At 50.3% G+C, this 23,892-nt stretch overlaps 2 protein-coding genes across 13 annotated transcripts in view; one reads left to right on the forward strand and one right to left on the reverse strand.

Annotated features, from left to right (window-relative positions):
- The window catches only part of DTWD1 (DTW domain containing 1), a 133,113-nt gene extending 128,830 nt beyond the window's left edge, over positions 1-4,283 (reverse strand). For 2 of the 7 annotated variants that reach the window (XR_010179227.1, XR_010179228.1), the window contains exon 1: positions 4,117-4,282. The gene's annotated coding sequence lies outside the window, so the exon portion shown is untranslated. Of the gene's footprint in view, positions 1-4,101 lie in introns of all 7 variants that reach the window. The other 5 variants (XM_063926033.1, XM_063926030.1, XM_063926028.1 and 2 more) reach the window with 5 other exon arrangements.
- FAM227B (family with sequence similarity 227 member B) overlaps positions 4,271-23,892 on the forward strand; it is a 1,159,103-nt gene continuing 1,139,481 nt past the window's right edge. For 3 of the 6 annotated variants that reach the window (XM_063926017.1, XM_063926019.1, XM_063926020.1), the window contains exon 1: positions 4,272-4,376. In XM_063926017.1, coding sequence (XP_063782087.1) covers positions 4,317-4,376 — 60 coding nt within the window. In that variant the 5' untranslated portion in view covers positions 4,272-4,316. Of the gene's footprint in view, positions 4,377-23,892 lie in introns of all 6 variants that reach the window. The other 3 variants (XM_063926021.1, XM_063926018.1, XM_063926022.1) reach the window with 2 other exon arrangements.

Raw genomic sequence — 23,892 nt, forward strand, 5'->3', positions numbered from 1 at the left:
AATATAGACAAATGCAAAGCCATACATTTTGGGACAAAAAAAACACACTTGCATCCTACACTCTAGATATAGGGGTAACAATGGTGGAAAAAGATTTGGGGGTGCTCATAGATAATAGGCTTAATAACAGTACACAATGTCAAACTGCAGCAAAGAAGGCAAGTAAACGGGGCATAGAGACAAAGGACGAGGATGTAATCCTGCCGATGTACAAATCATTGGTACGTTCGCACCTGGAATATTGTGTTCAGTTTTGAGCACCAGTGTTCGCAAATACGCGCTATAGCGCGTATTTTACCCAGATCTGGAGGCGGGGACTCACTTTTCAAAAAATGTGAGGGTCCCCGGGGACGCGCTCCGCTGCATCCAACTCCTTGTAAATTGACGGCGACGGCGCTTCTTGGCCGTACAGAGCGGAGGTGGAGCCTTACCACTGGCAGTCTGGCGGTGCCCCCTCCCCCTCCTGGTCACATGCAGCGGCTTCACACGGGTGCCAGGCAGAGAGAGAAGACAGCTCTGCAGCTGCTGTACGCTGTGCTGCGGGCGGGAGGTGACTCGCCAAGACCGTGAATTGCACCTCCCTCTCGGCTGCCTCCAGTGTGCTCTCCCGCGATCTGTGTGAAGGAGAGCAGCGGTGACCGGCCAGGAACCTCAGCTCCAGCCCCTGCCGTGCTCTGCCACCATACTGCTGCCGTGAGAAGAGCAGGCTGCACCATTACCATCAAGTGTCCCCAGCATCCCTACGGATGCCCAGCTAGCGGGCCTGTGACAGGGGAGCCAGTTCCCGCGGTGGCCGCATTGCCTCCCCCCCCCCCCCCCCCCCTCAAACTTCTTCTCACTTCTTTTACCTGACGGAAGCAGCGGTGACAGCACAGGGCCCTGGTGGTGCGGAAGGTACGTGCTCTACCTGGCGCAATGTGTATAACGGCATGCTCTACCTGGCGCAGTGTGTATAACGGCATGCTCTACCTGGCGCAATGTGTATAACGGCATGCTCTGCCTGGTGCATTGCGTATAACGTGCTCTACCTGGCGCAATGTGTATAACGGCGTGCTCTACCTGGCGCAATGTGTATAACGGCATGCGCTACCTGGCGCAGTGTGTATAACGGCGTGATCTACCTGGCGCAGTGTGTATAACGGCGTGCTCTACCTGGCGCAATGTGTATAACGGCGTGCTCTACCTGGCGCAATGTGTATAACGGCGTGCTCTACCCGGCGCAGTGTGTATAACGGCGTGCTCTATCTGGCGCAGTGTGTATAACGGCGTGATCTACCTGGCGCAGTGTGTATAACGTGATCTACCTGGCGCAGTGTGTATAACGTGTTCTACCTGGCGCAGTGTGTATAACGTGCTCTACCTGGCGCAGTGTATATAGGAGGTTCTACCTGGTGCAATGTGTATAAGTGGCACTACAGTGTGGTGTAATGTGAATTGGCACTATTATGTGGTCACGCCCCTTCCCCATGAAGCCATGCCCCTAAATTTTTGCGGCGCACCGCCTGTGGTTTCGAATCTGGGAGGTGGAGCTCCAATTCACTTTCTGCCAAAGGACACCAAAATATCTAGTTAAAGCTCTGGGGCAGAGTGTCCTGCATGCTACACAGCCCAGCAGCACTGTCACCCCATTCCCCCACCTTGCAACACTTCTGTAGTGTCCAAATAAGATTAATATTAATAAAAACCTTAATTCCGATGGGACCCAGAAAAGAACCGGTAGGACCCCAATTTTTAAAAGTGAGGGGTCCCTCGGACCCACTTTTTTTGGGGCTCAGCACGATCACTGGAGCACCATATTATAAAAAAGATATCGGGGAACTAGAAAGAGTTGAAAGGCGAGCTACTAAATTGATTAAAGGGTTAGAGTCGCGGGAATACGAGGAGAGGCTTACTAGGCTAAATATGTACACACTAGAAAAGAGGAGACATTATTAATACCTTCAAGTATGTAAAGGGTCATTACAAGGAGCTAGCAGCGGATTTGTTTATTAAAAGAACTCTGTATAAGACGCGTGGGCACTTGCTGAGGCAAGAAGAGAGAAAATTCCGTACACAACGTAGGAAAGGGTTCTTTACGGTAAGAGCAATAAAGATTTGGAACTCACTGCCGGAGAAGCTAATAATGGCAGACTCTGTAAATGCATTTAAAAAACGGACTGGACAAATTTCTAACTGGAAAACGTATCCAGGGCTTTAGCATTTAGCATATTGACATTCAAATTATCTGGGAGTTGTAGGAATCATTGCTGTCAATCGGTACTAAACCATTAATTCAGCAGGCGCATTATAATATTAACAGATTAACACAGAATACAGGGTGAACCCGATGGGCATTTTGCCTCTTTTCAACCTCACTGACTATGGGGGTAATTCCAAGTTGATCGCAGCAGGAATTTAGTTAGCAATTGGGCAAAACCATGTGCACTGCAGGGGAGGCAGATTTAACATGTGCAGAGAGAGTTAGATTTGGGTGGGTTATTTTATTTCTGTGCAGGGTAAATACTGGCTGCTTTATTTTTACACTGCAAATTAGATTGCAGATTGAACACACCCCACCCAAATCTAACTCTCTCTGCACATGTTAAATCTGCCTCCCCTGCAGTGCACATGGTTTTGCCCAATTGCTAACTAAATTCCTGCTGCGATCAACTTGAAATTACCCCCTATGTAACTATGTCTATAGATGCTAGATCCAAGTAGGCTAAAAGACCACATGACGTCAGGGGGAGAAGCAAGGCCAGTGAGACAGCACTTTCACTATCCATGTCAACAACAACTTCGGTGGCGAGCGAAGCAGAGTGAGCCACCGAGACCAAGCGTGGCAAGCAAAGCGAGCCCACGAGGGTACATTTCAGGTCCCATGTTCTGACCTTGTTCCTCCCCCTGGTAACATCAGAGGTCCTTTAGCCAACTTGGATTTATTCATAACCGTCCCATGTCCTGACCTTGAGCTGTTTAAATAATATGTTAAGATGTTCCTATATCAAAGGGCCCATTTATCAATGATCGCATATTGCATGCGATCTTGGCGGCATCTTACCGCCCAGGATCGCATTGAAATATTCGATCCTATCGGCGGCTTATATCACCCTGCACCTGCAGGGACAAGGGTTCCAAAAGGAGCCCGTCCCTGCGATGTGTCGAGCGGTGTATCCGGGCCTCTGTGCATGCGCAGTCATAGTGACAGCTGTGCACAGGGTCCATTTCCGGCATTGGGTTGCTATGGAATCCTGCCGGAACTACATCCCGCAATACAATATGTAGCTGCAGGGGTCAATATCGGGAATGCTTCGCATTCCCAATATTGACACATTGGGCTGGCTGCAGGCAACAATGGAAGGCAGGCTGCAGGCGAAAATGTAGGGATCACAGCAGGTATCTTTCATACATTCGGAGGATACCTAGTATTTGCAGATAGCCCCCCAAAACGGGTGTTTTCCGGGACATAGCCACAAATACCTTTTGATAAATGGGCCCAAGACCTTTTACCAGTGAAACTTGCACTGATCCCTTAATCTCCCCATCTGTACCATGGCCACATATGCTTACATACGGTAAACAAATGTATGAAAGAAAGATAACGTGTGGTGTCCCAAACATAACAGGTCATGCTTAGTGGTGATATTTACTGCTCTGCAAGACACAGTACAGTATCATACCTCCCAACATGACCCTCCTCTCCAGGAGGGACAGAATGCTTTGCTCCTGGGCTTCCCTCTTAATAAATGATTGCCGGCACCTGTGCTGAAACACCTTTCTTATCTTTTAACCTGTTCAACATAGATGCCGGCAATCATACATTAAGAGGGAAGTCCAGGAGCACAGCATTGTGTCCCTCCTGGAGGGGATTGTCACGTTGGGAGGTATGCAGTATATGCACCTCTGCGCTCCACACTAAAGATTCACGGGGACAATGAATTTGCTCAAATGGGGGAACACACTGTACTGTACTTGTGACCGCTGGGTCCTGCAGAAACTCACTGTACTGTAAGAAACGCACATCTGCACTGCTCTGTGCTGAGTGATCTTAAGCAATATAAATTCATTCACTTTACGATTTTTTCGTCCTAATAATGCAAACAGCTCGCTCTCATTACTGACACATCGGTGTGCTACCTGACAGGCGTCCGGGGTAACCGCGCTTTATATCTCAGGGAATGCGCCCCGCAGCCCAGCACCTGCACCACAACTTGCCGCCGCCGGAGATCGCGCTGCCCTGACGTTTTTACAGCAACGTCAGCGCAGCGCGACTCATCATTATCCGCGTCACTCACTTGTCCGATACACGGTACCGCAGTGACGCTTAATACTGAGGGATGGAGGGTGGAGAAGATCCCTCCCCAGGGGCGACCGGCAAACGCAGTTACATAGAACACGTATAATTAATTAGAACACATGTATAATCATATACACGCGCAAACACACGAATAGAACACATACAGTACGAGCATACATACACCTACTGTATGAACACAGACTTAGGACATACAGTATACCCACACAAATAGAACACATACTGTACATACACATACTGTAGAACACACTCTTATACCATACAGTACTTGCCTACCTGACCCTCTCCATGAGGGAGAAAATGCTCTGTTCCTGGACTTTCCTGGTAATGTATGATTGCCATCACCTGTGGTGAAACACCTTTCTTATCAATTACCTAGCTCACCACAGGTGATGGCAATCATACATTACCAGGAAAGTCCAGGTACAGAGCATTTTCTCCCTCATGGAGAGGGTCAGGTAGGCAAGTATGTACACACAAACATATGCACACACATAGAACACAATATCTCCCAACATGCATCTCTCCAGGAGGGACAGAGTGCTCTGCTTATGGACTTCCCTCTTAAACTGGGTATACACTGGAGAGATATTGCATCAAAATGCTGTTTTGATGCGATATATATATATCACCTACATAGCGTAGTGTGTACCCAGGACTGCGCGCTTCCGCAGTCACATATCTGATGTGTTGCACATCACACCAAGCCATACTTGCCTATCCTCCCGGAATGGCCGGGAGGCTCCCGAAAAACGGGTGACCCTCCCGGCCCCCCGGAAGAGCAGGCAAGTATCCCGATTTCTCTGACGTCCTAGTGGATGCTGGGAACTCCGTAAGGACCATGGGGAATAGACGGGCTCCGCAGGAGACTGGGCACTCTAAGAAAGAATTAGGACTACTGGTGTGCACTGGCTCCTCCCTCTATGCCCCTCCTCCAGACCTCAGTTAGAATCTGTGCCCGGCTCGAGCTGGTTGCACACTAGGGGCTCTCCTGAGCTTCTAGTAAAGAAAGTATTTATTAGGTTTTTTATTTTCAGTGAGATCTGCTGGCAACAGACTCACTGCTACGAGGGACTTAGGGGAGAGAAGCGAACCTACCTGCTTGCAGCTAGCTTGGGCTTCTAGGCTACTGGACACCATTAGCTCCAGAGGGATCGAACACAGGCCCAGCCTCGGTCGTCCGGAGCCGCGCCGCCGTCCCCCTTGCAGAGCCAGAAGCAAGAAGAACGTCCTGGAAATCGGCGGCTGAAGACTCCGGTCTTCATTAAGGTAGCGCACAGCACTGCAGCTGTGCGCCATTGCTCCCTATGCACACCACATACTCCGGTCACTGATGGGTGCAGGGCGCTGGGGGGGGCGCCCTGGGCTGCAATTAGAGTACCTTACATTGGCAAACAGCACATAATATAGTCTAATAAACTATATATGTGCAAAAATCCCCTGCCATAATATTAATATAAGAGCGAGAGAAGCCCGCCGAAAAAGGGGCGGGGCTATCTCCCTCAGCACACTGGCGCCATTTCCTCTTCACAGCTCCGCTGGAAGACAGCTCCCCAGGCTCTCCCCTGCAGTTTCCAGGCTCAAAGGGTAAAAAAAGAGAGGGGGGGCACTAAATTTAGGCGCAAACTGTATTTGTATAGCTGCTATAGGGAAAATCACTTTGTGTTAGTGTAAATCCCTGTTATATAGCGCTGTGGTGTGTGCTGGCATACTCTCTCTCTGTCTCCCCAAAGGACTTTGTGGGGTCCTGTCCTCAGTCAGAGCATTCCCTGTGTGTGTGCGATGTGTCGGTACGGCTGTGTCGACATGTTTGATGAGGAGGCTTATGTGGAGGCGGAGCAGGTGCCGATAAATGTGATGTCACCCCCTGCGGGGTCGACACCAGAGTGGATGGATATGTGGAAGGCTTTACACGACAGTGTCAACTCCTTACATAAAAGATTCAATGACATAACAGCTGTGGGACAGCCGGCTTCTCAGCCAGTGCCTGCCCAGGCGTCTCAAAGGCCATCTGGGGCTCAAAAACGCCCGCTACCTCAGATGGCAGACATAGATGTCGACACGGAGTCTGACTCCAGTGTCGACGAGGATGAGACATATACACAATCCACAAGGGGCATCCGTTGCATGATTACGGCAATAAAAAATGTGTTGCACATTTCTGACATTAACCCAGGTACCACTAAAAAGGGTATTATGTTTGGGGAGAAAAAGCAACCAGTGGTTTTTCCCCCATCAGATGAGTTGAATGAAGTGTGTGAAGATGGGCTTCCCCCGATAAGAAACTAGTGATTTCTAAAAAGTTACTGATGGCGTACCCTTTCCCGCCAGAGGACAGGTTACGTTGGGAGACATCCCCGAGGGTGGATAAAGCGCTCACACGCTTGTCAAAAAAGGTGGCACTGCCGTCTCAGGATACGGCCGCCTTAAAGGAGCCTGCGGATAGAAAGCAGGAGGCTATCCTGAAGTCTGTATATACACACTCAGGTACTATACTGAGACCTGCTATTGCTTCAGCATGGATGTGCAGTGCTGCAGCAGCGTGGTCTGATTCCCTGTCTGATAACATTGATTCCCTTGACAGGAACACTATATTGCTAACCATAGAGCATATTAAAGACGTAGTCTTATCTATGAGAGATGCACAGAGGGATATTTGCCGGCTGGCATCTAGAATTAATGCAATGTCCATTTCTGCCAGGAGAGTGTTATGGACTTGGTTATGGACTTGGCAGTGGACAGGTGATGCGGATTCTAAAAGGCACATGGAGGTTTTGCCTTACAAGGGTGAGGAATTGTTTGGGGATGGTCTCTCGGACCTCGTTTCCACAGCAACAGCTGGGAAGTCGACATTTTTACCTCAGGTTCCCTCACAGCCTAAGAAAGCACCGTATTATCAGGTACAGTCCTTTCGGCCCCAGAAAGGCAAGCGGGTTAAAGGCGCGTCCTTTCTGCCCAGAGGCAGGGGTAGAGGGAAAAAGCTGCACCATACAGCCAGTTCCCAAGAACAAAAATCCTCCCCTGCTTCCACTAAATCCACCGCATGACGCTGGGGCTCCACTGGTGGAGCCAGGTGCGGTGGGGGCCCGTCTCCGGAACTTCAGCGACCGGTGGGTTCGCTCACAGGTGGATCCCTGGGTTCTACAAGTGGTATCTCAGGGATACAAGCTGGAATTTGAGACGTCTCCCCCTCGCCGTTACCTCAAATCAGCCTTGCCAGCTACTCCCCAGAACAGGGAGGTAGTGCTGGCGGCAATTCACAAGCTGTACCTCCAGCAGGTGATAATAAAAGTTCCCCTCCTTCAACAGGGACGGGGTTACTATTCCACAATGTTTGTGGTACCGAAACCAGACGGTTCGGTGAGACCCATTCTAAATTTGAAATCCTTGAACACTTATATAAGGAAGTTCAAGTTCAAAATGGAATCGCTCAGGGCGGTTATTGCAAGCCTGGAAGAGGGGGATTACATGGTATCACTGGACATCAAGGATGCTTACCTACATGCCCCCATTTACCCACCTCACCAGGTGTACCTCCGTTTTGTGGTACAGGACTGCCATTACCAATTTCAGACGTTGCCGTTTGGTCTGTCCACGGCACCGAGGGTATTTACCAAAGTAATGGCCGAAATGATGATACTCCTTCGAAAGAAGGGAGTTATAATGATCCCGTACTTGGACGATCTCCTTATAAAGGCGAGGTCCAGGGAGCAGTTGTTGGTCGGAGTAGCACTATCTCAGGAAGTGCTACAACAGCACGGCTGGATTCTGAATATCCCAAAGTCGCAGCTGGTTCCTGCGATGCGTCTGCTGTTCCTGGGTATGATTCTGGACACAGAACAGAAGAAGGTGTTTCTCCCGGAGGAGAAGGCCAAGGAGTTGTCATCTCTGGTCAGAGACCTCCTGAAACCAAAACAGGTGTCGGTGCATCACTGCACGCGAGTCCCTCCCCCGAGGGCCAGGGTGTCTCTGCTGTGGTGGCTGCAGAGTGCTCATCTTCTCGAGGGCCGCAGATTCGGCATACAGGACTGGGTCCTGGTGACCACGGATGCAAGCCTCCGAGGTTGGGGGGCAGTCACTCAGGGAAGAAACTTCCATGGACAATGGTCGAGTCAGGAGGCTTCCCTACACATAAATATTCTGGAACTAAGGGCCATTTACAATGCCCTAAGTCAGGCAAGACCCCTGCTTCAAAACCAGCCGGTGCTGATTCAGTCAGACAACATCACGGCGGTCGCCCATGTAAACCGACAAGAAGCAGGATGGCGATGGCAGAAGCCACAAGGATTCTCCGATGGGCGGAAAATCACGTGATAGCACTGTCAGCAGTGTTCATTCCGGGAGTGGACAACTGGGAAGCAGACTTCCTCAGCAGGCACGACCTCCACCCGGGAGAGTGGGACTTCATCCAGAAGTCTTCCAGCTGATTGTAAATCGTTGGGAAAGGCCACAGGTGGACATGATGGCGTCCCGCCTCAACAAAAAGCTAAAAAGATATTGCACCAGGTCAAGGGACCCTCAGGCGATAGCTGTGGACGCTCTAGTGACACCGTGGGTGTACCAGTCGGTTTATGTGTTCCCTCCTCTTCCTCTCATACCAAAGGTGCTGAGGATAATAAAGAGAGGAGTAAGAACTATACTCATCGTTCCGGATTGGCCAAGAAGGACTTGGTACCCGGAACTACAAGAAATGATCTCAGAGGACCCTTGGCCTCTGCCTCTCAGACAGGACCTACTGCAGCAGGGGCCCTGTCTGTTCCAAGACTTACCGCGGCTGCGTTTGACGGCATGGCGGTTGAACGCCGGATCCTGATGGAAAAGGGCATTCCGGTTGAAGTCATTCCTACGCTGATAAAAGCTAGGAAGGATGTGACAGCAAAACATTATCACCGCATATAGGGAAAATATGTTGCTTAGTGTGAGGCTATGAAGGCCCCAACAGAAGAATTTCAGCTGGGTCGATTTCTGCACTTCCTACAGTCAGGAGTGACTATGGGCCTAAAATTGGGATCCATTAACGTCCAGATTTCGGCCCTGTCTATTTTCTTTCAAAAAGAACTGGCTTCACTGCCTGAAGTTCAGACGTTTGTTAAGGGAGTGCTGCATATTCAGCCCCCTTTTGTGCCCCCAGTGGCACCTTGGGATCTCAACGTTGTGTTGGATTTCCTAAAATCACATTGGTTTGAGCCACTTCAGACCGTGGAATTAAAATATCTCACGTGGAAAGTGGTCATGCTTTTGGCCTTGGCTTCGGCTAGGCGTGTGTCAGAATTGGCGGCTTTGTCCTGTAAAAGCCCCTATCTGATCTTCCATATGGACAGAGCAGAATTGAGGACTCATCCCCAATTTCTCCCTAAGGTGGTATCAGCGTTTCATTTGAACCAACCTATTGTGGTGCCTGCGGCTACTCGGGACTTGGAGGCTTCCAAGTTGCTGGACGTAGTCCGGGCCCTGAAAATCTATGTTTCCAGGACGGCTAGAGTCAGAAAGACTGACTCGCTGTTTATCCTGCATGCACCCAACAAGCTGGGTGCTCCTGCTTCTAAGCAGACTATTGCTCGCTGGATCTGCTCCACGATTCAACTTGCACATTCTGCGGCTGGACTGCCGCATCCTAAATCAGTAAAAGCCCATTCCACGAGGAAGGTGGGCTCTTCTTGGGCGGCTGCCCGAGGGGTCTCGGCTTTACAACTTTGCCGAGCTGCTACCTGGTCGGGATCAAACACGTTTGCAAAATTCTACAAGTTTGATACCCTGGCTGGGGAGGACCTTGAGTTTGCTCATTCGGTGCTGCAGAGTCATCCGCACTCTCCCGCCCGTTTGGGAGCTTTGGTATAATCCCCATGGTCCTTACGGAGTTCCCAGCATCCACTAGGACGTCAGAGAAAATAAGAATTTACTCACCGGTAATTCTATTTCTCGTAGTCCGTAGTGGATGCTGGGCGCCCGTCCCAAGTGCGGATTCTCTGCAATACTTGTATATAGTTATTGCTTAACTAAAGGGTTATTGTTATGAGCCATCTGTACAGTGAGGCTCAATTGTTATTCATACTGTTAACTGGGTATAGTTATCACGAGTTGTACGGTGTGGCTGGTATGAGTCTTACCCGGGATTCCAAATCCTTTCCTTGTAGTGTCAGCTCTTCCGGGCACAGTTTCCCTAACTGAGGTCTGGAGGAGGGGCATAGAGGGAGGAGCCAGTGCACACCAGTAGTCATAATTCTTTCTTAGAGTGCCCAGTCTCCTGCGGAGCCCGTCTATTCCCCATGGTCCTTACGGAGTGCCCAGCATCCACTACGGACTACGAGAAATAGAATTACCGGTGAGTAAATTCTTATTTTCCGGGGGTCACCCCCTGCCCGCCGCCCACTTAGCGAGTAAAGTGGGTGGTCCGGGCAGGCGATGACGCGATTCTTGTTGAATCGCGTCATCGTAACCATGCCCCCTGCTGTATAATGCCGGTAAGCGCGCTCTGGTCCGCCCCCCTGTCACGTCACCTCACTGCCCGCCCCCTAGGGAGGCCAATCTCGGGATCCCGGGATTTAGGCCCAAAATTGCCGGGATTTGAATCCCGGGATTGGAGCCTCCAATCCCGGGATTCACGGGATTGCATTGCGCATGTGCAACGCAGCAGCGAGGGAGGGTTGGTGTAAGTAACTTACTATTAGGCGGGCGGCAGTATTAGGCGGGCGGCAGCCATGTACACAGACCGCGGCGGCATTTCAAATGTAGCGCCGGCCACCAGCCAATCACAGCTGGTGGACCGGCGGCCAATCAGGGAAGCGGCCGCAACGGCTCCTAATTGGCTGCCGGACTGCCCGTTCTAACTACAATTTGAAAGGCCTCCGGCGCGCTCAGCGCGTCTTGTCCATGGCTGCCGCCTGCCGCCCATCTAATAGTAAGTGTAGTTTTTGTGTAACCCTCCCTCACTGTGGTGCTTGCTTCAGCCTCCCTCCCGCTCCACTTCCTACACCCTCCAGCGCTGCTCCCTAGTCCCTACACTACACCCACCCTCCAGCGCTGCTCCCTAGTCCCTACACTACACCCACCCTCCACCGCTGCTCCCTAGTCCCTACACTACACCCACCCTCCAGTGCTGCTCCCTAGTCCCTACACTACACCCACCCTCCAGCGCTGCTCCCTAGTCCCTACACTACACCCACCCTCCAGCGCTGCTCCCTACAGCCTCCGTGCTCCCTACACTCTTTTCCACTGCCCTCCACTCCCACTCTCCCTGCTCCCTACTGCACTCCCGGGAATCCCGGGATTGAGTGTTTTTCAATCCCGAATCCCTGGATTGAAGAAACGGCCCGGGATTGGCCTCCCTACCGCCCCCCCTGCTGAGCCGACCGGCTGCTCTCTCCCGGAAAGAGCAGCCCAGAAGTCGGGTACTATGCACCAAGCGTCTGTCGCTAGCGTCCTGTTTTAAGGTAATGAAGTACGGAACATGGCTGTTTCATCCTTCATTAACATCGCCCCAGTGTGTGTCCTATGTCGTAAGATGTGTGTGTCTCCTATGTCGGAACAAATTCCCGTCGCCCAGTGACATGCAGTGGGGTGGGGCAGATCCTTTTCTGTCATACTAACGTTTGTGCCAGAGTTTTGACTGTATAAAGTGTATGAAAAATACAAAGAATATGTTTATAATAATGCAAAAAAGATATTTCAATCATTTTTACAGGCAAAACTTTGGAGTAAAATGTCTATGGCAGGGGAGGCAGTGCCTGGCCTGTCTATCTTTTCCGCACATCTTAGATCAAAACTCACCAAATGTCCAGCACTATATACTGCTGCACCTGTGTATAATGCCCACATGAACCCTCAGGCTCATATATTGCGTGTAAATCTGGCTATGGTGCTAGACAGTGCCTCCTGAGCCATTTAGTTCACCACACGTCCCTGCCTTCGCCAGTGGTGCAAGTAGAATTTTTTTCTTATTGGTACTGATAGTTAAAATAGGTGTGGTCATGAAGGGGCATGGCCACACAAAACTAGGGGAGTTGCTACATGACAATAGGGGCATGGCCACATTATGCCACACACTGTAATGCCCCTTACACATTATGTCAAGCACCGTAATGCCTATTACACAGTATGCCACACAACCAAATGCTTTACATATTATACCACACACCGTAATGCCTATAACATATTATGCCACATACAGTTATGCCACTGACACAGAAATGCCCCTTATAAATGATGCCCCAGTGGAGGGCTGATGGTATTGCGTACCACCACCAAATTTCTTAATGGTACTCCGTACCACCCTACTTTCAGCACTGCCCGTCGCTCCAGTGTGTACCCAGCCTTAGTGTATGATTGCCATCACCTGTGCTGTTACACCTTTCTTATGCTTTAACCTGTTCAAAACAGGTGCCAGCAATCATACCTTAAGAGAAATGTCCAGAAGCAGAGCATTTTGTCCCTCCTGGGGAGGGTTGTGTTGGGAGGTATGGAATACACACAGATGTAGCCAGGCTTATCCTGCCTGCTGATAATCACACGCGCAACTCTTTTTTCATGGCTGGCATGCACTTAGATATACATCCACAAAAAACATAGAAACCATACATATACATATATAGAACATATACAAACACACACAATAGCATTTATATTTCTCTAACGTCCTAGTGGATGCTGGGGACTCCGAAAGGACCATGGGGAATAGCGGCTCCGCAGGAGACTGGGCACAAAGTAAAAGCTTTAGGACTAGCTGGTGTGCACTGGCTCCTCCCCCTATGACCCTCCTCCAAGCCCCAGTTAAGATTTTGTGCCCGAACGAGAAGGGTGCAATCTAGGTGGCTCTCCTGAGCTGCTTAGAGTAAAAGTTTAAATAGGTTTTTTATTTTCAGTGAGACCTGCTGGCAACAGGCTCACTGCATCGAGGGACTAAGGGGAGAAGAAGCGAACTCACCTGCGTGCAGAGTGGATTGGGCTTCTTAGGCTACTGGACATTAGCTCCAGAGGGACGATCACAGGCCCAGCCATGGATGGGTCCCGGAGCCGCGCCGCCGCCCCCCTTACAGATGCTGAAGCAAGAAGCGGTCCATAAATCGGCGGCAGAAGACTTTCCTGTCTTCATAAGGTAGCGCACAGCACTGCAGCTGTGCGCCATTGCTCTCAGCACACTTCACACTTCGGTCACTGAGGGTGCAGGGCGCTGGGGGGGGCGCCCTGGGAAGCAATGAATTTACCTTATTTGGCAAAAAATACATCACATATAGCTCCTGGGCTATATGGATGTATTTAACCCCTGCCAGTTTTCCAGAAAAAAGCAGGAGAAGAGCCCGCCGTGAAGGGGGCGGGGCCTATCTCCTCAGCACACAGCGCCATTTTTCCCACACAGCTCCGCTGGTAGGAAGGCTCCCAGAATCTCCCCTGCATCCTGCAACTACAGAAACAGGGTAAAAAAGAGAGGGGGGCACTTATTTGGCAAAATAACAGATATAAGCAGCTATAAGGGATAGACACTTATTGTAAGGTTGTCCCTATACATATATAGCGCTCTGGTGTGTGCTGGCAAACTCTCCCTCTGTCTCCCCAAGGGGCTAAGTGGGTCCTGTCCTCTATCAGAGCATTCCCTGTGTGTGTGCTGGGTGTCGGTACGTGTGTGTCGACATGTATGAGGAGGAAAATGATGTGGAGGCGGAGCAATTGCCTATAATGGTGATGTCACCCCCTAGGGAGTCGACACCTGAATGGATGGCCGTAATTAAGGAATTACGTGACAGTGTCGGCACGTTACAGAAAACTGTTGACGACATGAGACAGCCGGCAGCTCATTTAGTGCCTGTCCAGGCGTCTCAAACACCGTCAGGGGCTATTAAACGCCCGTTACCTCAGTGGGTCGACACGGACACAGACACTGACTCCAGTGTCGACGGTGAAGAAATAAACGTATTTTCCAGTAGGGCCACACGTTACATGATCACGGCAATGAAGGAGGTTTTGCACATCTCTGATACTGCAAGTACCACAAAAAGGGGTATTATGTGGGGTGTGAAAAAACTACCCGTAGTTTTTCCTGAATCAGATGAATTGAATGAAGTGTGTGATGAAGCGTGGGTTACCCCCGACAAAAAACTGCTAATTTCTAAAAAATTATTGGCACTATATCCCTTCCCACCAGAGGTTAGGGCTCGTTGGGAAACACCCCCTAGGGTGGATAAGGCGCTCACACGCTTATCAAAACAAGTGGCGTTACCGTCTCCAGAAACGGCCGCCCTTAAGGAGCCAGCAGATAGGAGGCTGGAAAATATCCTTAAAAGTATATACACTCATACTGGTGTTATACTGCGACCAGCAATCGCCTCAGCCTGGATGTGCAGTGCTGGGGTGGCTTGGTCGGATTCCCTGACTGAAAATATTGATACCCTGGACAGGGACAATATATTATTGACTATAGAGCATTTAAAGGATGCATTCCTATATATGCGAGATGCACAGAGAGACATTTGCACTCTGGCATCAAGAGTAAGTGCGATGTCCATTTCTGCCAGAAGAGGTATGGACGCGACAGTGGTCAGGGGATGCGGATTCCAAACGGCATATGGAAGTATTGCCGTATAAAGGGGAGGAGTTATTTGGGGGCGGTCTATCGGACCTGGTGGCCACGGCAACGGCTGGGAAATCCACCTTTTTACCCCAAGTCACCTCGCAGCAGAAAAAGATACCGTCTTTTCAGGCTCAGTCCTTTCGTCCCCATAAGGGCAAGCGGGCAAAAGGCCACTCATATCTGCCCCGGGGCAGAGGAAGGGGAAAAAGACTGCAACAGACAGCTTCTTCCCACGAACAGAAGCCCTCCCCCACTTCTGCCAAGTCCTCAGCATGACGCTGGGGCCTTACAAGCGGACTCAGGCACGGTGGGGGCCCGTCTCAAGAATTTCAGCGCGCAGTGGGCTCACTCGCAAGTGGACCCCTGGATCCTGCAGGTAGTATCTCAGGGGTACAAATTGGAATTCGAGACGTCTCCCCCTCGCCGGTTCCTGAAGTCTGCTTTACCAACGTCTACCCCCGACAGGGAGGCGGTATTGGAAGCCATTCACAAGCTGTATTCCCAGCAAGTGATAATCAAGGTACCCCTCCTACAACAGGGAAAGGGGTATTACTCCACGCTGTTTGTGGTACCGAAGCTGGACGGCTCGGTGAGACCCATTTTAAATCTGAAAGCCTTGAACACTTACATAAAAAGGTTCAAGTTCAAGATGGAGTCACTCAGAGCAGTGATAGCGAACCTGGAAGAAGGGGACTACATGGTGTCTCTGGACATCAAGGATGCTTACCTCCATGTCCCAATTTGCCCTTCTCACCAAGGGTACCTCAGGTTTGTGGTACAGAACTGTCACTATCAGTTTCAGACGCTGCCGTTTGGATTGTCCACGGCACCCCGGGTCTTTACCAAGGTAATGGCCGAAATGATGATTCTTCTTCGAAGAAAAGGCGTCTTAATTATCCCTTACTTGGACGATCTCCTGATAAGGGCACGGTCCAGAGAACAGTTAGAGGTCGGAGTAGCACTATCTCAAATAGTACTACGACAGCACGGATGGATTCTAAATATTCCAAAATCGCAGCTGATTCCGACGACACGTCTGCTGTTCCTAGGGATGATTCTGGACACAGTACAGAAAAAGGTGTTTCTCCCGGAAGAGAAAGCCAGGGAGTTATCCGACCTAGTCAGGAAACTCCTAAGACCAGGCCAGGTGTCAGTGCATCAGTGCACAAGGGTCCTTGGAAAGATGGTGGCTTCTTACGAAGCGATTCCATTCGGCAGATTCCACGCAAGAACTTTTCAGTTGGATCTGCTAGACAAATGGTCCGGATCGCATCTTCAAATGCATCAGCGGATAACCCTGTCTCCAAGGACAAGGGTGTCTCTCCTGTGGTGGTTACAGAGTGCTCATCTCCTAGAGGGCCGCAGATTCGGCATTCAGGATTGGGTCCTGGTGACCACGGATGCCAGCCTGAGAGGCTGGGGAGCAGTCACACAGGGAAAAAATTTCCAGGGCTTGTGGTCAAGCATGGAAACGTCACTTCACATAAATATCCTGGAACTAAGGGCTATTTACAATGCCCTAAGTCAGGCAAGGCCTCTGCTTCAGGGTCAGCCAGTATTGATCCAGTCGGACAACATCACGGCAGTCGCCCACGTAAACAGACAGGGCGGCACAAGAAGCAGGAGGGCAATGACGGAAGTGGCAAGGATTCTTCGCTGGGCGGAAAATCATGTGATAGCACTGTCAGCAGTGTTCATTCCGGGAGTGGACAACTGGGAAGCAGACTTCCTCAGCAGACACGATCTTCACCCGGGGGAGTGGGGACTTCACCCAGAAGTCTTCCACATGATTGTAAACCGTTGGGAAAAACCAAAGGTGGACATGATGGCGTCTCGCCTCAACAAAAAACTGGACAGATATTGCTCCAGGTCAAGGGACCCTCAGGCAATAGCTGTGGACGCTCTGGTAACACCGTGGGTGTACCGGTCAGTGTATGTGTTCCCTCCTCTTCCTCTCATACCAAAAGTACTGAGAATCATAAGAAGGAGAGGAGTAAAGACTATACTCGTGGCTCCGGATTGGCCAAGAAGGACTTGGTACCCGGAAATTCAAGAGATGCTCACGGAAGACCCGTGGCCTCTACCTCTAAGACAGGACCTGCTCCAGCAGGGACCATGTCTGTTCCAAGACTTACCGCGGCTGCGTTTGACGGCATGGCGGTTGAACGCCGGATCCTGAAGGAAAAAGGCATTCCGGATGAAGTCATCCCTACCCTGATCAAAGCCAGGAAGGATGTAACCGTACAACATTATCACCGTATTTGGCGTAAATATGTTGCGTGGTGCGAGGCCAGGAAGGCCCCTACGGAGGAATTTCAACTGGGTCGATTCCTGCATTTCCTGCAAACAGGACTGTCTATGGGCCTCAAATTAGGGTCCATTAAGGTTCAAATTTCGGCCCTGTCGATATTCTTCCAAAAAGAACTAGCTTCTGTTCCTGAAGTTCAGACGTTTGTCAAGGGAGTACTGCATATACAGCCTCCTTTTGTGCCTCCAGTGGCACCTTGGGATCTCAATGTAGTGTTGGGATTCCTAAAATCACATTGGTTTGAACCACTCACCACTGTGGACTTGAAATATCTCACATGGAAAGTGGTAATGCTGTTAGCCCTGGCTTCAGCCAGGCGTGTATCAGAATTGGCGGCTTTATCCTATAAAAGCCCTTACCTAATTTTTCATACGGACAAGGCAGAATTGAGGACTCGTCCTCAATTTCTCCCTAAGGTGGTTTCAGCATTTCACTTAAACCAACCTATTGTGGTGCCTGCGGCTACTAGGGACTTGGAGGATTCCAAGTTGCTGGACGTAGTCAGGGCCCTGAAAATATATGTTTCCAGGACGGCTGGAGTCAGAAAATCTGACTCGCTGTTTATCCTGTATGCACCCAACAAGCTGGGTGCTCCTGCTTCTAAGCAGACGATTGCTCGTTGGATTTGTAGTACAATTCAGCTTGCACATTCTGTGGCAGGCCTGCCACAGCCAAAATCTGTAAAAGCCCATTCCACACGGAAAGTGGGCTCATCTTGGGCGGCTGCCCGAGGGGTCTCGGCTTTACAACTTTGCCGAGCAGCTACTTGGTCAGGGGCAAACACGTTTGCTAAATTCTACAAATTTGATACCCTGGCTGAGGAGGACCTGGAGTTCTCTCATTCGGTGCTGCAGAGTCATCCGCACTCTCCCGCCCGTTTGGGAGCTTTGGTATAATCCCCATGGTCCTTTCGGAGTCCCCAGCATCCACTAGGACGTCAGAGAAAATAAGAATTTACTTACCGATAATTCTATTTCTCATAGTCCGTAGTGGATGCTGGGCGCCCATCCCAAGTGCGGATTGTCTGCATTACTTGTACATAGTTATTGTTACAAAAATCGGGTTATTGTTGTTGTGAGCCATCTTTTCAGAGGCTCCTTCTGTTATCATGCTGTTAACTGGGTTCAGATCACAAGTTGTACGGTGTGATTGGTGTGGCTGGTATGAGTCTTACCCGGGATTCAAAATCCTTCCTTATTGTGTACGCTCGTCCGGGCACAGTATCCTAACTGAAGCTTGGAGGAGGGTCATAGGGGGAGGAGCCAGTGCACACCAGCTAGTCCTAAAGCTTTTACTTTGTGCCCAGTCTCCTGCGGAGCCGCTATTCCCCATGGTCCTTTCGGAGTCCCCAGCATCCACTACGGACTATGAGAAATAGAATTATCGGTAAGTAAATTCTTATTTTGATGCCTGAGGGAATAAGGTGGCAAGAGCAGGAGGACACTGATGGGTAGGGATGGCCACCAGTGTATTTGCCATCAATGGCGAAACTGTGAGAGGCCATCGATGGTCACCACCTATGCTATGGGAGATCATTGATGATGCCACTCATCGATGGACATCCCTGTCATTTAAGTAAATTACCTGCGGGCCAATCACAGCCCGGGGGCGGAGCTATGGTCCGAGTCCCTGCATCTTGCAAAAAAATAAATAAAATCTTAGTTTATGGTGTGCCATTGATGGAGGGAAACCATCTGGTTTTCTCCCATAGATGGCAAAAACATTAAACCATCGATGATTAGGAATTATCGGTGGTCAATGGCCATCCCTAATGGTGGGTTAGGCAGGGTCACACACTCATTTCTCTTACATCCTAGAGGATGCTGGGGTCCATATTAGTACCATGGGGTATAGGCGGGTCCACCAGGAGCCATTGGCACTTAATAGTTCAACAGTGTGTGCTGGCTCATCCCTCTATGCCTCTCCTAACAGACTCAGTTTAGAAAATGTGCCCGGAGGAGCCTTTCACAGCTAGGGGAGCTCTACAGAGCTTCTTTAGAAAAGTTTATTTTAGAGTTTGTTTTTTTTACAGGGAGGCTGCTAGCAACAGCCTCCCTGCATCGAGGGACTGAGGGGGGGGAGCCGTGTTCGCCCTGCGGGGTCTGAGCCACTGTCTCCGCTGACTGACACTGAGCTCCAGAGGGGATAGATCGCTCCCCGCCGCAGGGGAACACTCACCCCAGCAGCATGCCGCCACCCCCTTACAGAGCTGAAGTGTGGCGAGTGAGTCATCGGCTCCCTAACAAGCAGGGAGCCAATGTGAAGATGGCGGCTACAGGGTAGGAGCGCAGTACTAACTGCGCTTCGGGGAGCTCAGTGGTACTTAGGTGCGGCGCTGTGAGGGGCGCCCTGAGCCGGCGCCTTAACCCTACACTGACCAGAAAGCCTGTCGGGGTCCGCGGATCTCAGCCAGCACAAAATCCTCAGGCCAGTATAATCTAGGAAGAGTGGGAAGACAGCGCCATTATGGGGGCGGAGCTTCTCAGAGCGGACCCAGCAGCGTTCAGCGCCATTTTCCTGCCTGCAGACACGCTGCCAGTGGAAAAGCAGTCCCTCCAGAGCACCTCCAGCTATCTGTACGGTACCAGGGGGTTGTAGAAGAGAGGGGAGGCTGTGTAAAGACTGTGTCACCTATGAAGGGACACAGTCAACGCTGGTTAAGGGTCTCCCTATACCTATATAGCGCTGTGTGTGGGTTGGCTCCAATCTCTGTGTCTCTATGCCATTCTTGGTGGGGAAACTCTGTCTGCCCTGTACCCTGTGTGTATGTGGGGTGTACAAGCAAACATGTCTATGTCATATGCTGCAGAGGATTTATCTTCTCAGGAAGATCCCATCCCATGTAATCAGGATTGCACTGTTGTAGCGCAGATCCCAGCTAGAGAACCAGAGTGGTTAACCTCTCTTAGGGGGGCTATTTCTCAGATTTCTGAAAGGGTTGCAAGGACTGAGCATGCTACTCGGGTATTGCAGTCCTTTATGGCAGTATGGTCCGATACTGCTCCCTCGGGGGCCCCCTGCGGTACATTCTCACAAACGTGCTCTTGCCCAAATTATGCAGGATGACACGGATACCGATTCTGACACAGCAGATGGTGATGGGGATGTGTCGAGGGGGTCGGCATCACTTGCTAAGGGGGTGCAGTTGATGATTGAGGCCATGCGGGATGTGTTACATATTTCTGACACACCTCCTGAGCAGGTTGAGGAGGCCTTTTTCACAGACAGTAAGAAAGCCCCTCTCACCTTCCCGGTGTCACAACTGAGGGCCTGAGCTGACGGGAGGCAGCCTCAGTTGTAGGGGCTGAGATGTAACGGAACCTGGGAGGTTGTATCAGACCCCTAGACATGTAAGTAACATGTAGAATAACTGCCCGAAGGCGTGACCACGACAACCAGGATAAAAGTCAATGATGTTTATTATGACAAACTCCGTAACACAGCAGCAGTAAAAGGAAACATAAAAGTCAACAGAGGATAAATACAATTCCTGGGTACTACAGGGTGGCAAGGGCCACAGGCACTGGTAGTGTGAGACAGTTCTTATAATCTTCTAGTTGGAAAGTCCTTACCAGGCCTGACTGTAGCAATGGAGAGAACCCAGGATCGTACCAGCTGATGTTCCAGGAAAGGCTGGGCTGCTGAAGGTAAAACGGCTGCTGTGGATACTGGCTGGAACCAGACTGTTGTTGGTACGGAGTGGATACTGGCTGGAACCAGTTAAATAATAAACGAACTTGAGAGCGATGAAATAATAATGAAGTTTGGAGTTTGAGAGCGGTGAAATAATAATACCGGTGGAGAGTGGTAAACTGCAGAAAAGGACACCGGCCCTTTAAGAGAAGCTATACACTGCTGGAAGCTGGGCTGGAAGCAGGTGATTGTTTGAGAGCGGTGAAATAATAATACCGGTGGAGAGTGGTAAACTGCAGAAAAGGACACCGGCCCTTTAAGAGAAGCTATACACTGCTGGAAGCTGGGCTGGAAGCAGGTGATTGTTTGAGAGCGGTGAAATAATAATACCGGTGGAGAGTGGTAAACTGCAGAAAGGACACCGGCCCTTTAAGAGAAGCTGTACACTGCTGGAAGCTGGGCTGGAAGCAGGTGATTGTTGTAGCTGGAAACAGGTGAGTCCAGAATGGATCGGAGAGTCAGGCTACACCGCAGATGGAATGCTGGTGCGGGTCTCTATAGCAGAAGTCTGGAGACAGGAGCTGGAACCTGGAAGACAACCACAGGAGAGAGACAAACTGGAACTAGGTTAGACAACCAAAGCACTGACGCCTTCCTTGCTCAGGCACAGCTTACTTATACCTGCAGCAAGGAAGGGGTTGGCTAGGCAATTATGCAAATCAACAATACAGACAGCAGATTGGTGGAAATGCTCAGATGACAAAATCCAAGATGGCTGCGCCCATGCAGACACTTGGAGGGAAGTTTGGTTTGTAATCCATGTGAGAATTGAAACAGTAATGGCGACGCCGGCCACAGGAGACAGGAGACACCAGACTGACAAGCGCACATTTAACCACGCGGGCACAGCGGAGGCCGCGGCTGATGAAATCACCACTCTGACATTCTGCATGTGGAAACTCAGGAACAGCGGGATCCGGTCCTGGAACGCTGAGCCAGCCTTAGGAGGCATCTGAAGGGAAAGTAATGGCGTCCAGATACCCGGATCGTGACAGCACCCCCCCCTTTAGGAGTGGCCCCAGGACACTTCTTAGGCTTTAAAGGAAACTTTGCGTGGAAATTTCGGACCAAGGCAGGAGCATGGACGTCTGAGGCATTGGTCCAAGAGCGTTCTTCAGGACCATAGCCCTTCCAGTCAATGAGGTATTGTAACTGACCGTAACGGAAACGTGAGTCCAAAATCTTGGCCACCCCGTACTCGACTCCCCGTTGAGTCTGAACTTTGGGAGCTGGAGGAAGTGCGGAATGAAACCGATTCAGGATCAGCGGTTTCAACAAAGAAACATGAAATGTCCTGGGTATTTTCAAGAAGGATGGTAACTGTAACCTGTAGGCAACAGGATTGATGACTTGTTCAATCTTGAAGGGTCCGATGTAGCGAGGTGCAAATTTCATGCTGGGAACTCTCAACCTCAAATTCTTCGTGGACAGCCACACACGATCACCCACCTTGAGAGCAGGAACCGCTCTACGCTTCCTATCGGCAAACTTCTTATACCTGAATGAGGCTTTAAGCAGGGCTGCGCGGACGTTCCTCCAGTTATTTGAAAACTGACGCAAGGTGACATCCACTGCTGGAACAGAAGTTGCGGGAAGCGGTTGGAATTCTGGGACTTTAGGGTGGAATCCATAATTAATGAAGAATGGTGTAGAAGAAGATGAGGAATGGTATTGATTGTTGTGGCTGAACTCGGCCCAAGGAAGGAGTTGAACCCAGTCATCTTGAGAGGAAGACACATATATACGGAGGAAGGCCTCCAAGTCCTGATTCACCCTCTCGGTTTGACCATTGGTCTGAGGATGGTAAGCCGTGGAAAACTTTAACTTGACTTGGAGGGCTTGACACAAACTTCGCCAAAATTTGGCTACAAATTGTACTCCACGATCCGAGATGATCTCTTCAGGAAGACCGTGAAGTCGGAAGATCTCTTGTATAAACACTTGAGCCAACTTGGAAGCTGACGGAAGACCGGTGAGAGGGATGAAATGTGCCATCTTGGTGAACCGGTCAACTACCACCCAGATGGTATTAAACTTGTTGCAGATAGGTAGATCGGAAACAAAGTCCATCGACAAATGGGTCCAAGGTCGACGGGGAACAGATAATGGAACCAGTTGCCCCGCAGGCGACTGGCGGGAGACTTTGTGTTGGGCACACTTTGGGCAGGAGGCAATAAATTCCATAACGTCCTTCTTCAGAGTTGGCCACCAGTAGGACCTAGAAATAAATTCAAGGGTTTTCTGAATGCCTGTATGTCCAGCAAAACGGGAAGCATGGGCCCAATGCATGAGCTTCTTCCTTAGAACTGGCTTAACAAAACTTTTCCCTGGTGGAGGCGTAGAGTCCATCCCTACCGTGGAGAATGCCAACGGATTAATAATAGGATGCTTGTCTGCAGACTCGGACTCATTTTCTTGCTCCCATGAGCGGGAAAGGGCATCGGCCTTACGATTCTGAGAACCCGGACAGAACTGGAGTTTAAAGTCAAACCTAGAGAAGAAAAGTGCCCATCTGGCCTGACGAGGATTCAGACATTGTGCGCCTTTGAGATATAAAAGATTTTTGTGGTCGGTAAGTATGGTGATTGAGTGGGAAGCTCCCTCCAACAGGTATCTCCACTCCTCCAGAGCGAGCTTGATGGCTAGCAACTCCTGATCGCCAATGGCATAGTTGCGCTCAGCTGGGGAGAACTTCCGGGAGAAGAAACTGCAAGGATGTAGATGTCCATCTTTGGCCCTCTGGGATAACACTGCTCCTACTCCAACGGAGGAGGCATCTACCTCTAAGATAAAAGGAGAGTCGGTGTCGGGCTGTTTCAGAACTGGTGCTGAGATGAACCGTTGCTTCAGAAGGTGAAAGGCCTGTGTAGCTTCCTCGGACCACTTGGATGGATTAGCACCTTTCTTGGTTAATGCAGTGATAGGCGCCACAATGGTGGAAAAGTCTCGTATAAATTTTCTATAATAATTGGCGAACCCTAAGAACCTCTGGACCCCTTTGAGGCTTAAGGGTATAGGCCAATTCTGGATTGCTTG

This window comes from Pseudophryne corroboree, chromosome 6, assembly GCF_028390025.1.
Source record: "Pseudophryne corroboree isolate aPseCor3 chromosome 6, aPseCor3.hap2, whole genome shotgun sequence".
Classification (NCBI taxonomy): domain Eukaryota; kingdom Metazoa; phylum Chordata; class Amphibia; order Anura; family Myobatrachidae; genus Pseudophryne; species Pseudophryne corroboree.